The 14,990-nt window shown below is 43.8% G+C and overlaps 1 protein-coding gene across 1 annotated transcript in view; it reads left to right on the plus strand.

Annotated features, from left to right (window-relative positions):
- Nucleotides 1–14,990, plus strand: part of LOC122937870 (ovalbumin-related protein Y-like) — a 172,237-nt gene that overhangs the window by 80,917 nt on the left and 76,330 nt on the right. Inside the window, exon 4 of the mRNA XM_044293020.1 lies at nt 5,139–5,256. Coding sequence (XP_044148955.1) covers nt 5,139–5,256 — 118 coding nt within the window. The remainder of the gene's footprint in view (nt 1–5,138; nt 5,257–14,990) is intronic.

Below are 14,990 nucleotides of genomic sequence, written 5' to 3' on the forward strand. Positions count from 1 at the left end.
GCTGATTAGACAGCATGAATATTACACAGGTGTGCCTTAGACTGCCCACAATAAAAGGCCACTCTGAGATGTTTTGCCTTACTGGGAAGGGGGGTCAGAAAACCAGTCAGTATCTGGTGCGGCCACAATTTGCCTCACGCAGTGCAACACATCTCCGTCGCATAGAGTTAATCAGGTTGTTGATTGTGGCCCGTGGAATGTTTGTCCACTCCTCTTCAATAGCTGTGCGAAGTTGCAGAATATTGGCAGGAACTGGAACACGCTGTCGTATACGCCGATCCAGAACATCCCAAACATGCTCAATGGGTGACATGTCCGGTGAATATGCTGGCCATACAAGAACTGGGATGTTTTCAGATGTTTTGCAATAAGGGGTTGTGCATTATAATGCTGCAACATGAGGTGATGGTCGTGGATAAATGGCACAACAATGGGCCTCAGGATCTCGTCACGGTATCTCTGTGCATTCAAAATGCCATCAATAAAATGCACCTTTGTTCATTGTCCATAACATACGCCTGCCCATACCATAACCCCACTGCCACCATGGGCCACTCAATCCACAACGTTGACGTCAGCAAACCGCTCAACCACACGACGGCACAAACGCTGTCTGCCATCTGCCCTGAACAGTGAAAACCGTGACTCATCCGTGAACAGAACCCCTCTCCAACGTGCCAGATGCCATCAAATGTGAGCATTTGCCCACTCAAGTCGGTTACAACGACGAACAGCAGTCAGGTCCAGACCCCGATGAGGATGATGAGCATGCAGATAATCTTCCCTGAGATGGTTTCTGACATTTAGCGCAGAAATTTTTTGGTTATGCAAACCGATTGTTGCTCCAGCTGTCTGGGTGGCTGGTCTCAGACGATCATGGAGGTGAACATGCTGGATGTGGAGGTCCTGGGCTGGTGTGGTTACACGTGGTCTGCGGTTGTGAGGCCTTTGGAGACAGCTTATGGTAGAGAAATGAACATTCATTGCACGGGCAGCAGCTCTGGTAGACATTCCTGCAGTCAGCATGCCAATTGCACGCTCCCTACAAACGTTGCGACAGCTGTGGCATTGTGCTGTGTGATCAAACTGCACATTTCAGAGTGGCCTTTTATTGTGGGCAGTCTAAGGCACACCTGTGCAATATTCATGCTGTCAGCACCTTGATATGCCACACCTGTGAGGTGGGATGGATTATCTCGGCAAAGGAGAAGTGCTCACTAACACAGATTTAGACAGATTTGTGAACAATAGTTGAGAGTATTGGGTCTTTTGTGTATGTAGAAAATGTAGAACTCAAAGATCTTTCAGTTCAGCTCATGCAAAATGGGAGCAAAACTGAAAGTGTCGCATTTATAATTTGGGTCAGTGTATATAGTGTAGCTTAGTTGTGTGTCTGCACTTTCACAGAGGTTATGCCCCCTTAGTTCCCCCTCACATTATGAATGCCCTGTTAGTGCCCTCACACAGAAGAATTTCCCTTTAATGCCCCCTTCACAGTAGAATTCCCCCTCAGTGACCCAATATAGTAATATGCCCCTTTAGTAACCACACACAATGAAAAGCCCCTTTAGTGTCCTCTCACAGTAGTAGTATGCCCCCTTAGTGTCCCCATTCAATAGAAGGCCATATAGTGCTCTCACACAGTAGTTATGCCCCCTTGGTGCCCCCACAGTAGTTATGTCCCCTTAGTGCCTCCACTGTAGTTATGACCCATAGTGCCACCACATACTGTAGTAGTGATGCCCTATAGTGTTCCCAAAGAGTAAAATGCCTCCTTAGTGTCCCTACACAGTAAATGGCCCCCACAGTAGTTAATGGCCCCCCACAGTAGTTATTCCCCCACATAGTAGTTATTCTGCCATAGTGCCCCATAGTGTTCCCAAAGAGTAAAATGCCTACTTAGTACCCTACATAGTAAAAGGTCTCCTTAGTGCCCAAATCGAGTAGTGCTGCTTTCTTTGTGCCCTCAATCCAATAGTGTTGGCCTCTTAGTGCCCCAGTTCAGTAGTGCTGCCCTTTTAGTGCCCCCACTCCTGTAGTACTGCCCTAATAGTGCCTCCATCCAGTACTGCTGCCCCCCTTAGTTCCCCAATTCAATAGTGCTGCCTACTTAGTGCCTACATCCAGTAGTACTGTCTGCTTAGTGCCCCCAATCCAGTAGTGCTGCCTGCTTAGTGCCCCCCATCTAGTAGTGCTGACCTTTCAATGCCCCCCAATCCTGTAGTGCTGCCCTCTAAGTGCCCCAAATCCAGTAGTGCTGCCCACTTAGTGTTAATAAGATTAAAAAAAATGTAAGACTATAAAATGTCAGTTTTAGACCTCATTTACACAACCGTATTTTTTGTCCGCACCGTTCTGCAAAAAATGGAGACAGAACAGATGCAATCTGAGGGGTTAAATGACAGGCAATGGTGATCCTGTGGCTGGGTGCCTGCTGTATTATACAGCTGTCACCCGCCACGTATGGAGTGGGCACATTCCCTCAACCACTGTGATGTACTGGTACATCATGATGGTTGAAGGGTTAAGGACGTCCACACAGAACACAAGTAAAATCTCTAGTGATCCCACTAAGTTAAGCCTCATTCACACGTCAGTGTTTAACAGACGTGTGCTGTACGTGTTCTCCATGGACAACACACGTCCTCATTCATTTTGATGTGTGTATTCAGACATCAGTGTTTTAGCACGGTCCGTGGGTCAGTGTTTTTAGTACGGATGCATGCTCTACTTTGTCCGTGTTCATGGATCCATCACGTCCATTATAGTCTATGGGTCCGTGAAAACCACGGATGCAACAAGGATGCCATCCGTGTCGCATCCGTGTTTCACAGATCATTAAGAAGAGATGCTTTGAAAATTATTTTTCAGCTGTGCATTGTCAGTGAAACATGGATGCAACACTGACAGCAAAAAACAGACACACGGACCCAACACGGATCCTTCACGGACAGCTTCACGGATGCATCATTGACTATCTGCTCACGGATTTGAGCACGGACGTGGACGTGTGAATGAGGCTTTACCTGTGGATTTTTTTGTGGATTTTGCAGAAATTTTTTCATGTATTACCCTATGCGTTATGAAGTGTGAAATCTGTGGTGGAAACAAGTAGCATACAATTTGCATCTGCTGAATTTTTCTGTAGCATTTGGATGAGATTTTGTAAAATATTATGCTAGTAATGGTTGCAGTGAACATGCCCTGTGGCTTCATATAGTTTTTAGCATCACTTTTTGGCTTGTAAATAAATTATATGCATTTCTTGACTTTTGGGTGCATGTTTTTAATCATACATTTTTTTTATAATAAATTTTTTGGTGCCTTTTTCTAGTTTCTTGAGAAGCCTATGGGAAAATACATGTAAAAGGCCACACCTAGAGAATGTTTTTTTTTTTATGTCACTGACTCCAAAAAACACACCAAATGCAGTAAAAACGGTGCACTGATTGTAGTGTATTTTATATCTTTATATTAAATTTAAGCTTACATCCGACTGCAGCTTTTTTTTTTTTCAAAACTGCAAAAAACAGCAGGAAAAGTGACACAAAAATGTTCCCCCCCAAAAACAACAACTCTATGTGTGAGACCACCATTAGAGGGCTTGAGCCTAGTTTTAAACGTATCCCTATCAAGATGATAGGGAGCCAGAATCATATTGTCGGGTTCCATCATGATGAGAACAGTGTCATGAGTCTTTGCATTTAAAAGGAGTGGCAGTGAAACATGCGCACTGCTGTTCGATTCATCTCTAAGATACTGCCCAAGACTGCTGAATGCTGCACTTGGCTTCCCTTCAGTAGTCCCATAAAGATGAATTGAACCATACCCTTAGGGCTCATGCACACGAACGCATTTTTCATCCGTGCCCATTCCATTTTTTTTTTTTTTTGTGTAAGCAACATCCCTAGCAACCAATAGGAAAGTTGCTGATCCCTTACTATATAAGAACCTCCCCAGCAGCCACTGTATGCAGTATTTTGCAGATCTGAGAGAGACAGCGGTGTCATTGCTGTGCTCTGTGCTTTACTGTGTCATTACATTATCTAGTTAGTTAGTTAGTTAGCTCATATATAATACAGATAGTTGGTGGGAGATAGTCAGTCAGTGTAGGTTATATCCTGATACAGTGTAGCTGATAGGTTCTGCTTTCCATTAGATACATGCTACATACATAGTACTGTATGTATGTATGTATGCTACATACATACATACAGACATAGTGCTGTGATGTCACAAGTTCACAACAATACTTAGTGCACCAATTACTAATAAATAGTCAGACCTGTTAAAATGTGGAGTTGCATGTATTGCGCCAAAATATTTGAATCATTAGTGCCGATTTCACAATTGCGAATATATTGGAGCACTCTATCTGCATATAAAGCTATTGTAATGTTTTGCCGTGCCAACCATTTTCTCCAGTCTCAGGAAACTTCTAGCAGCTTGAAAAATGTAGCTATAGTGACCCACGTCTGTATTGCTGCGCGCTTTCCGCGAATATTACGTTGCCAATTTTCGCAATCAAGAAAATAATAGCGAATTCGCGAATATATGACGAATATTCTACAAAATATTCGCGAATTCGAATATAGCCCCTGCCGCTCATCACTACTATTTACTTCAATGGTGCCCCAAACGAAATGACTCAGTGTGCATACGTGTCCGTATGGCCATTCCACAAAAGAATAGAACATGTCCTATTACTGTCTGCATTACGGACAAAGATAGGACTGTTCTATTTGGGGCTGGCCATTCCGTTCTGAAAAATGTGGAATGCACATGGCCGGTATCCGTGTTTTTGCGGATCTTTAATTTGGGGACCGCAAAACAACAACGGTCATGTGCATGAGTCCTTATTCTTTATCCTGTGAATAGGTCATATGTTTAAAACTGGGTACAGCCCCCTAAAAATAGTGTACTATAGAACATAGAAGCTAATGGACTGACTTGTGTTTCATTTTCATAATAAAAAAAAATCTATGAGAAAATGTCTGCTGAGTAGCTTGGAGTGCGGAAGATCAATTTCTGATAATTCATTTTAGACTAAAAAAAGAACATACAGTATTAGTTAAATATGTGAAAAGTGATTTTTTGTTTTCATCTGCATAAGCAATTATATTATCCTATTTTTATAGACGTTCATCAATGTTTCTAAAGTATGGTACAACTCAAACCCAGAATTAGTTGACTTCAAAAATCATCCACGAGGTTCCTGGGAGTATATAGTTAACTGGCTTAAAGAAAAGACTGAAGGTAAGACATAAAATACTAGATGCTGCTAGATGCATATATTTTTCATTATTTCTTTGCCTTTCTACACTGTTAAAGGGGTTGTCACCTTCAACAAATGGCATTTATCATGTAGAGAAAGTTAATACAAGCCACTTACTAATGTATTGTGATTGTCCATATTGCCTCCTTTGCTGGCTTGATTCCTTTTTCCATAACATTAGACGCTGCTCGTTTCCTGAGGTTATGACCATCCTGTAATGCAGCAGCAGTGGCTATGCTTGCCCACTATAGGAAAATGTGCCGGACACTCTGGTGTCCGGGACCGTGTGAGCGCACATAGGCATGCATGTGCAGCAGCTCCCCGCCAATGCTGTAGCGCAGATAGCCCTTGGAAATGAGCATTGTATAATATGATGGGAAAATTAATCAATCAGCAAAGGAGGCAATATGGATAAAGACAATACATTAGTCAGCGCCTTATATTAATTTTCTCTACATGATAAATGCCATATGCTGAAATGAGACAACCCCTTTAAAGGGGTTCTCCGGGAATTAAGAAAATTAAAATACCCAAATATTACTTTATTATAAATATTTTCCCATATTAGCTATATTGGTTCATTTTGTCTAGGGAGAAATCATTAGGAGAAATAAAGTGGCCACCGTCTTATTAGTACACAGAAAACCTGTCCTTATCACACAGGAGGACAAGTTACTTCACAACACCGAGCTAAAGAAATGTCTCATCCTCCTCTCTGCCTTGCTTGTCAGGGATTATGATCCTGAATACAGCTGAACTTCAGCTCTCTGAAGAAAAGGAGCTCAGGACAGGATAGACTGGGGTAATGGAGACTGCATACAAATGCTGCTGCTCATTACTCACATCTCCACATCCTCTCTGTACTTCATGTCGCCTCATGAACTTCATTCCTACAGAGATTCAGCTGAAGCTCATATTAAACTGTATAAGGGATCATAACCCCTGGCAAGTAGATCAGAGAGGAGGATGAAGCAGCTCTTTAGCTCAGTGTTGTGAAGTAACTTGTCCTGCTGTGTTATTAGGACAGGTTTTTGCTGTAGTAATAGGACAGCGGCCATTTTGTTTCTTCTAATGATTGCTCCCCAGACAAAACAAGCCATTATAACTAATGAAAGGTATTTGGGAATATATTTGTAATAAAGTATTATTTACGTTTTTTCATTTTCTTAATTCCCGGAGAACCCCTTTAAGATCTTCTACACAGAAACACAGATTATAGTTCACACCAGTTTTTTTAGATTTTAGTCAGTTATTATCATCAGTTATTGTGAGCTAAAACTAGTAGTGAAGCCTACTCATAGATGAGGTATAAGGGCTCATGCACACAAATGTATTTTTTGTCTGCATCCGACCTGCAAATTTTTTTAAATCAAAACAGGCAACGTTTATGTGCGGATCCGCAATTTGCAGATCGCAAAACAGCCTATGATCGTGTGCATGAGCTCTAAAGGAAATATTTGCATCTGTTTTGTGTTTTTAACCCACACCTGGTTTTGGCTCACAATAACTGATGGAAATAACTGACCAAATAAATTAATTGTGAACTTGGCCTTATCGATTCACAATTGTTTTAGAATTGCACTGCAACTGCCAGTTGTAGCATACAGCTGGGATCTTCCTGTAACAGTATCAATAGTCCCCCTACCCCTAAAAATACATGTTGCAACTTTTTTATGCCCAAAAGTGACGAGGCACAATTAGTAAATAGCCCTCAGTATGCTCCTGTAGGGAGTTGTGGTAAGGCTCTGGGCATGATGACAACTTCTCACAGTTAGGCTTCATGCACGTTGCCCGGACTGCAAACAGCTGGTCCACAATATACAGTCCACAGCCGCATGCACACCGCATCAAGGATGCAGACCCATTCACTTGAATGGGTCCGCAATCCGGAAGGTGCAGTGCGGAACGTACCGCACATAACTCCATGGAAGCACTACGGAGTGCTTCCGTGGGGTTTCTCTCTGTGTCTCCGCACCGCAAGAAAGTAGTGCATGCATTACTTTTTTGCGGTGCGGACGGATTACGGACCCATTCAAGTTGAATAGGTCTGGATCCGTCTGTGGAATCTGCAAGGATGTTGTCCATTCAATGGCCGTGTGCATGAGGATTAAGGCTGAGTTCACACGCACAGTTATTGTGAGCCCAGACCAGGTGCGGGTCAAAATCACAGACAGGGCCGGCACCACCTGTAAGGCAACCTAGGCAGCCGCCTAGGGCACAATATAGCAGGGGGCGCCAGCCCCGTGTGGTTTAAGAAAAAAAGGCCTTGGCGCAAGTACGGCGGCGGGCCCTCCCCCGCACCGGGCGGCTGCCGCACTGCCAGGGCTGGTGCATCTATGATTGTGCACCGCCTGAGCGCAGCCTGAAGAGAGGGACTGACAGGAGGGAAGCGCCTCTAATGTAGCGTGGCCGAGCAGGGCCTCTGCAAGGATTTTTGCCGCCCTAGGCAAGATAAAAATTGCCCCCCCCCCCCTTTATCAGATGATCTGCCCATATCATGACATCACATATGTTCCCCCCCTTTCTCAGCATTTAAATTAAAAGAACTGCTATGTTTCCCTTAGGGTTAATCAAGCTTCTTGTAGCTGCCTCCCTGACAGCCGCTAGAGGTGCTTCCGCAATTCTCACAGTGAAAATTACAGTGGGAAGACGCGGAACATACTTTTGAATGCGTGCGCATGCGCATTCGCATTCGCAGCTGAGAGGAGGATCGAGGAGAAGAGTTCCCAGTGCCGGCTCTGGAGAAAGGTAAGTGGCTGAAGGGGTTTTAACCCCTTCAGCCCAGTGGGAGGGGGACACGAGGGTGTGCCCCACTCCTAACAACTATATAGTGCCAGGAAAATGAGTTTGTTTTCCTGGCAGTATAGTGTCCTTTACCACCAGTACTGCACAGTGTCTATTCTCTGCAGGAACAGGCTATAGACACCAGTACCTCTACATTAAACTGTACTGGTTCTGGGACTATAGTGTCCTTTTAGGCTCCATTCACACGTCCGCAATTTCGTTTTGTATTTTGAGGAACGGAATTGCGGACCCATTCACTCCTATGGGGCAGCACGACGTGCTGCCCGGACACGGAATTGCGGATCCGCACTTTCGGGTCCCCACTTCCGTTCCGCAAAAAAATAGAACATGTCCTTTTCTTGTCCACAATTGTGGACAAGAACAGGCATATTCTATTAGTGCCGGCAATGTGCGGTCCGCAAAATGCAGAACGCACATTGCCGCTTTCCATGTTTTGCGGATCCGCGGCTCCGTGTATCCGCAAAACACGTTGCGGACGTGTGAATGGAGCCTTAATGTGAGGTAAATTAGTTTCCAATGTATTCTTTTTTTTTTTTTTTTTTTTTTTTTTTTTCAAAATACTTTATTGTTGTAATACAAAACTTTATATCCATATTACTTTGCAATATTATAAAATTCATAAACCCGTCAGTTCTATTGAGTGACATTAATTTCACTTCACCAACCCCCCACCCAACCCCACTTTGCAGGAAGAGAAAAAAAAAAAAAAAAAAAAAAAAAATCCTTCATAGAGAGCCTAGGGGGGAAAAAGGTTCTGATTAATTAACCCTGTTCCAATCTTTCCAGAGTTTTTTCCACTTCAAGTAAGATCCTCTTTGTTTGTACAGAATCTTTTCATAAGTTTTCACTTTCTTGACCAGGCCCAACCAGTTGTTGTACTCTGGAGCAGAAGGGGAAAACCATAATCTAGTGATCAGGAGCCTAGCCAAAAACATAACCTTTATCAGCAGTTGGCGTTTTATAGGCTGGCAATTAAGCTCCGATAAGTCTCCCAGGACCCATATCCTGGGTGACAAAGGGATAGAGATGTTGAGTTTGTGAGCCAGATTGTTTTGGACCAGACTCCAGTATCTGCTCACCGTGGGGCAGTCCCAGAACAGGTGTAAATGATCTGCCCCGGGGATCGCCACAGCGTGGGCAATCGGAAGAGGCCCTAAGGCCTCTTTTGTATAGCCATATGGGTGTCACATAAATTTTGTGCAAAATATTAAATTGTACAACAATGTGATTAAAATTGTGTGAAACCAACTTTAAACTATCCCCCATGTTCTCCCAACTTGGAGAACCCACCTCTGAAAGTAAGGAAGACCAGGCTCTCTGTCCTGGAGAGAGAACATCCGAAAAAAAATATTCATTAAGTGTTTATAGCAGTGTGATATTTTAATTCTCGTGGACAGTTTTTTTGCAAATTAAATCGTGTAGAAATAAAGGGGTATCAATAAAAAATTGGCTATCCGACGTACAAGATAGTGCTGACCTTAGTTGAAAATATGGAAACCAAACCACCTCACCTAAGTTTGCCCTTTGTTTTAGTTCCATGAGGGGCAATATTTGTCCCTCACTAACCACTTGGTGTAGATACTGAACATTTTTATTCCTCCAATACTGGCAGCAATTTAAGTCATTTAATTTAAGGAGCTTAGAGTTGTGCCACAATGGGGTACAAATAAGTGACGCCTTAACTCCACACCATCTCCTTATGGCCATCCAAGTCCTCATAGCCATTCTGCAGAACAGTGTGTACCCACTCAGTGTGTTTACTAGATAATCAGACTCCAATACAGTAAGAAGTCCGAGAATCCTGAGTCTTTCACCACTCTACTGCAGAAAGGGCTATTTTCCCAGTCATTAAAAAGACATAATTGGGAGGCCATAAAGTAACCCCTAAAATAGGGGAGGTTGAGACCTCCCCGCTCATAGGGCATAGAAAAGTAGAGTGCCTTTAGTCTCACACGCTTCCTCCCCCATATTAAATCATTGAGCATCCGGTCTATCAATCTAAAGTAATTATCTGCAATCCATACAGGCGAGTTGCGCAGAATATAAAGAACCTGGGGCAGTACTACCATTTTTATTAATGAGATTCTGTCCGCTCTAGAGAGCAGGATTTTTTGCCATACCTTAATTTTAGCCCTCACCTTCATCAACAACGGAATCAGATTTAATTGTAGATATTCATGCGGTTTGGCAGAAACTGTTATCCCCAGGTATTTTATTGACTCAGAGATCGTCAACTGATTATCCCATTCGCCACGCAACTCGTCTATAGGAAGGAGGACGGTCTTATCCCAATTGATCTCCAAACCGGATGGATCAGAGAAGAGACCAACCAGCTCCATTATACGAGGGAGAGTAGTGTCTGTTTGATGCATAAAAACCAGGATGTCATCTGCATAGAGTGAAACACGGTCATACTCCCCATTTATACCGAAGCCGGCCACCTTTGAGTCCTGCCTTATACTAGTTGCTAAAGGTTCGATATAAATATTAAATAGCAGGGGGGAGAGGGGACAGCCTTGACGGGTACCTCTTCCCAGGATGAAACTCTCTGTCACTGTCCCATTAATCCTGATCCTAGCAACTGGGGAATTGTATAACAGCTGAATCATTGCCATAAATTTTGGTCCAAAACGCATTTTCTTCATAACCTCCCAGAGGAAAGTCCACTCCACCCTGTCGAAGGCTTTGGTAGCGTCCAACGACAGGATGGAGCGGGTACCACCTCCCGGGGACTGAATATTCGTAAATAATCTATGCAAGTTATGCTGAGTACCCCTTTTTGGCATAAAGCCATTTTGGATCTGGGTGGATAATGGTGGATATGACCCGCGACAGCCTTCTAGCCAGAGCTTTGGATAGTATCTTAGCATCCGTGTTTAATAAGGAGATTGGTCTATAAGAGCTCAATTCTGCCGGGTCCTTATCCTTTTTTAAGATTAAGACAATGAGAGCCTCCATCATGGAGTTTGGTAGTCCCCCTCCCTGTGTTGCTTGGGAAAAAACCTCGAGCAGCTGAGGAAGAATCACATCCCTGTACTTACGGTAAACCTCGTATGGCAGGCCATCCAAGCCTGGCGATGAGTTCCCCGAAATAGACTCAAGGGCCTCCTGCAGCTCTGAGAGAGACAATTCCTCTTCCAGATATTTTATTTGAACTTCATTTAAGGTGCAGAGTGGAATTTTCTCCAAGAACCGCATCGCCAGTTCAGATGTCAAGCCAGAGGAGGGTTTATATATCTGAGCAAAGTAATACAGAAAAGTATTCCTGATTCCTTCTGAATCTGTTATAGTTTCCCCCTCTGTATTCCGGATCAAGGTAATAGATTGATTTTTCTTATCTTGTTGTGAGATTATTCTAGCTAGAAGCTTACCCGGTCGTCCAGACTCGGAAAAATAATTTAGCCCCTTAAAAAATACCCTATGGTTTGCCTTCTCTGTTACACAACTCTCCAGGAGGCAGCTGGCCTTCTGCATCTCTTCCCTGTTGTGCTCAGTGGGTTGCCTGGTGAATCGCTCAGTTGTAGATGCTGCAGTCTTAGCCAATTCCTCCTCCTTCCTTTTAAATGTTCTCTTTAGTGCAGCAATCTCACTTATAAAGGTCCCCCTCAAGTATGCTTTCAAGGCATCCCATACCATATTGATGTTTGCCGAGGGTAGATTCACCTCCCAAAAGGAAGAAATCAGCAGTTTAATAACTTGATGATTTTCCATAATAGTGAGCCAATATGGATTCAGCTTAAATCCCAGCCCCCTAATATCCTTGTTCTCCCCAGTGCAAACCTCAATCAAAACGGGCGAGTGGTCTGAGATTGTTCTTACTCCATATCGCATCTTGCGGATATTACTCAAGTTACACTCATTAGTAAATGCTAAATCAATCCTAGACATTGCTCTACCGCCCCTGCTGACACAGGAATACACTCTCTTTCCTCCGCCAAGATGTTCCCATATATCCACCAGCCCTACTTCCAAACAAAACTGAGACAGCGGGGAGTTACAAGAATTCCTCCGCCTTTCTGTATCTGATGAGAATCTATCTCTGTTGGGGTCCATGACCGCATTAAAGTCTCCCATCAAGATCAGCCGAGATTCTGGTCTCCTTTCAGAAAAGAGCATCAACTGGGTCAGTGGATACATTGAAAATGGCGGGGGTATATAAAAAAAAGCGAGGATATAGCTGCATCCAGACAGCTCGCCATGAAGGAAGATGAATCTACCCTGATCATCTATATGGGATTTTATAAGGGTGAAATCTATCGAATTATGGATAAGAACTGAAACCCCCCTGGCAGAACTGCTGAAAGTAGAATGATAAGATTGAGAATACCATCCCGTTGTCAAACGGGACACGGTTTCTTTAGTTAAATGGGTTTCTACTATGCAGATGATTGCTGGGAGATATCTTTTTACTGCATCCATAATCGCCTGTCTTTTTACTTTTTCCCCCAGCCCTCTGACATTCCAGGATACCATTCTAATAGACATCAATTACAAGAAAAAGAAAAAAAAAAAAAAAAAAAAAAAAACCTGCCTGCAAAGTGGGTAATCATCCCCCCCCTCCCCCCCCCCTTCTCCGTTGATTCGCCCGGTCTATTCAGCGAACCTCTAACCTCCGGCCGTTCTCCCCCATTCTAGCCCCACCCCCCTCCCAACCCTCCGGTAATGAAAGTACACAATGTCAGATGCCCTTTTGATCCATCCACTCTAGCACTTGTTGCGGTGTCTCAAAGAAAAGGGGAGTCCCATTGTGAATCACTCTCAGTTTCGCTGGGTACTGTAGAGAATATTTAATCTCCTTGGATGCCAGGCGTTTCTTTATCTCTGTAAAATTTCTTCTCTTTTCCTGAGTTTGCCGAGCAAAATCAGGAAAGAAGAGCAGCCTTGTGCCCTGATATTCAATGGGTGTCAATTCTCTTGCTCTTCTCAGTATCATATCTCTGTCTGAGGACAATAATAGTTTCATTATAATTGCACGCGGGGGCCTCCCTGGAATAGGTTTCCCTCCTGGGATTCGATGAGCTCTTTCAATTTGAAGTCCCGATGAGAAGTTATCGCTACCTAGGCTATGCAGAACCGCGTCTTTAAGTTGTTCCTCTAAGTGTCGACCCTCCACTCCTTCTGGGAAGCCAATTATTCGAACATTATTTCGCCTTGACCTATTTTCAAGGTCCTCTAACTTATTTTGAAGTACTTGATTTTCTGAGGCGAGAAGCATAGTTTTAGATTTTAGCATGTCCATGTCAGTTTGCAGAGAGGCAACTGTTTTTTCCATATGCAAAACTCGATCACGGATCTTTGCTAGGTCATCTCTTATTAAGGATATATCGATCTGCATTGACCCCAATTGAGCGGACATCCCTTGTACTAAGCTGCCGTTATTTTCCACGGCGCCAAGGATTTTGTCCAAAAGAGATGGATCGTATTCGATTTGTGTTTGTGCAAGGAGGCCTTCCTCCCCCGTCTCCTGATCTGCATCCTCTAATCCGTCCTCAGACTGATCAACTTTTTGAGGAATTTTAGGCGAATTTTCTCAGATTAGCAGAGGGATTCGTTTTTACTAAGTTCTTTTCGAATGGGAGAGGTGATTTCAGGAATTTGTCAATTCTGTTTTCTGGAGTTTTAGACCCCACCTTGATTACAGAGGAATCAACTGAACGTCGCTTTGGGGCCATTCTTTCATAAGAAGAAAGTTTATTCTCTTTTTTTTTTTTTTTTTTTCCCCCTCTCTCCTTTTTTTTCCCTCTCTTTCTTCCCCCTTTATCCTTGTCCTCTTTTTCTCTCCTTTTCTTTTTCTTTTTTTTTCTCTCTCTCCTTATTCCTTTTCTTTATTGCCTCTCCCCCTTTTCTTTCGCCTTCTTATCCTCTTCGGCCTTTTTCTCTATCTTCTCTTTCTCTTTTCTTATCCTTTTATTTATTCATTTATTTATTCCTTTTCTTCTTCCCCCCCCCCTTTTTATCCTTTCGCCCCTACCTCTTCCCTCCCTTATTCCCTTCCTCCCCCCCTTACACTCCCCCCCCTCACCGGGGACGAGAAAAGGAAGGAGAGAGCGGGTAAGCAAAGAGAAAAAAAACAAAACACCTCCAGTCAAAAAGAGGGGGACTATGTCCTCCGTGTGGCAATCTGAGGGAGGAAGAAAAAAAAAAAAAAAAAAAAAAATGAAAAAATCCTGCACACCAGGGATGGAAAGGCTCAGAAAAACTTAGAAGAGGCAAAAATAGGCTATATATATATATTTTTTTTTTTTCTCACGTGTCCGGAGAGGAAGTCCTACTCGTAGGGCACTCCGCAGCTGATTTCCAAATATCGAGGGCAGACGAGAGGGATGGCAACAGTTCAAAGTAGAAGGCACCAACAAAGTGGGAGCCAAGTAACAACCAGTCCGCAAGAAGCAAGCAGCAGGTGGAGAGACGACCCAGCAGCACACAATCCGGGCAATCAATCAGCTGAAGCCCGCCTCCAGAGCAGAGCCAGACGGTCCGATGACAGTGCAGAGCAGAGCAAACAGCAGGGATAGAAGCGGAGGATCCCACCGCACAACGGCTGACAAGCGATGAAAAGCAGCTCACCAGGCAGCCGGACCCAGAGGGCAGGAGGTAAAAGCCTACAGCAGAGAGAGGAGATAGCGCCGGGTCACAGCACTATCCATCAGCTATTCAGCATCAGCTGTTTTCGGATAGACGCGAGAGCCTGGGAGGAGGAGGCCGGTGGAGGGGGAGAACGAGACGCGACGTATTCACGTCATCACGCCGTTCCTCACTGATCCCTGATCCAGTTTCCAATGTATTCTTAATAACTAAACAATTACATAATAAACATATTGCATTGTCTACTTACCACCAGGACAATAAGATTATCTGGTCTCTGGCTCTTGGTCTGGCTCTGGGGACTCCCTTGTCACTCTCTCCCCCC

The sequence above is a fragment of the Bufo gargarizans genome, chromosome 5, assembly GCF_014858855.1.
Source record: "Bufo gargarizans isolate SCDJY-AF-19 chromosome 5, ASM1485885v1, whole genome shotgun sequence".
Classification (NCBI taxonomy): Eukaryota; Metazoa; Chordata; class Amphibia; order Anura; family Bufonidae; genus Bufo; species Bufo gargarizans.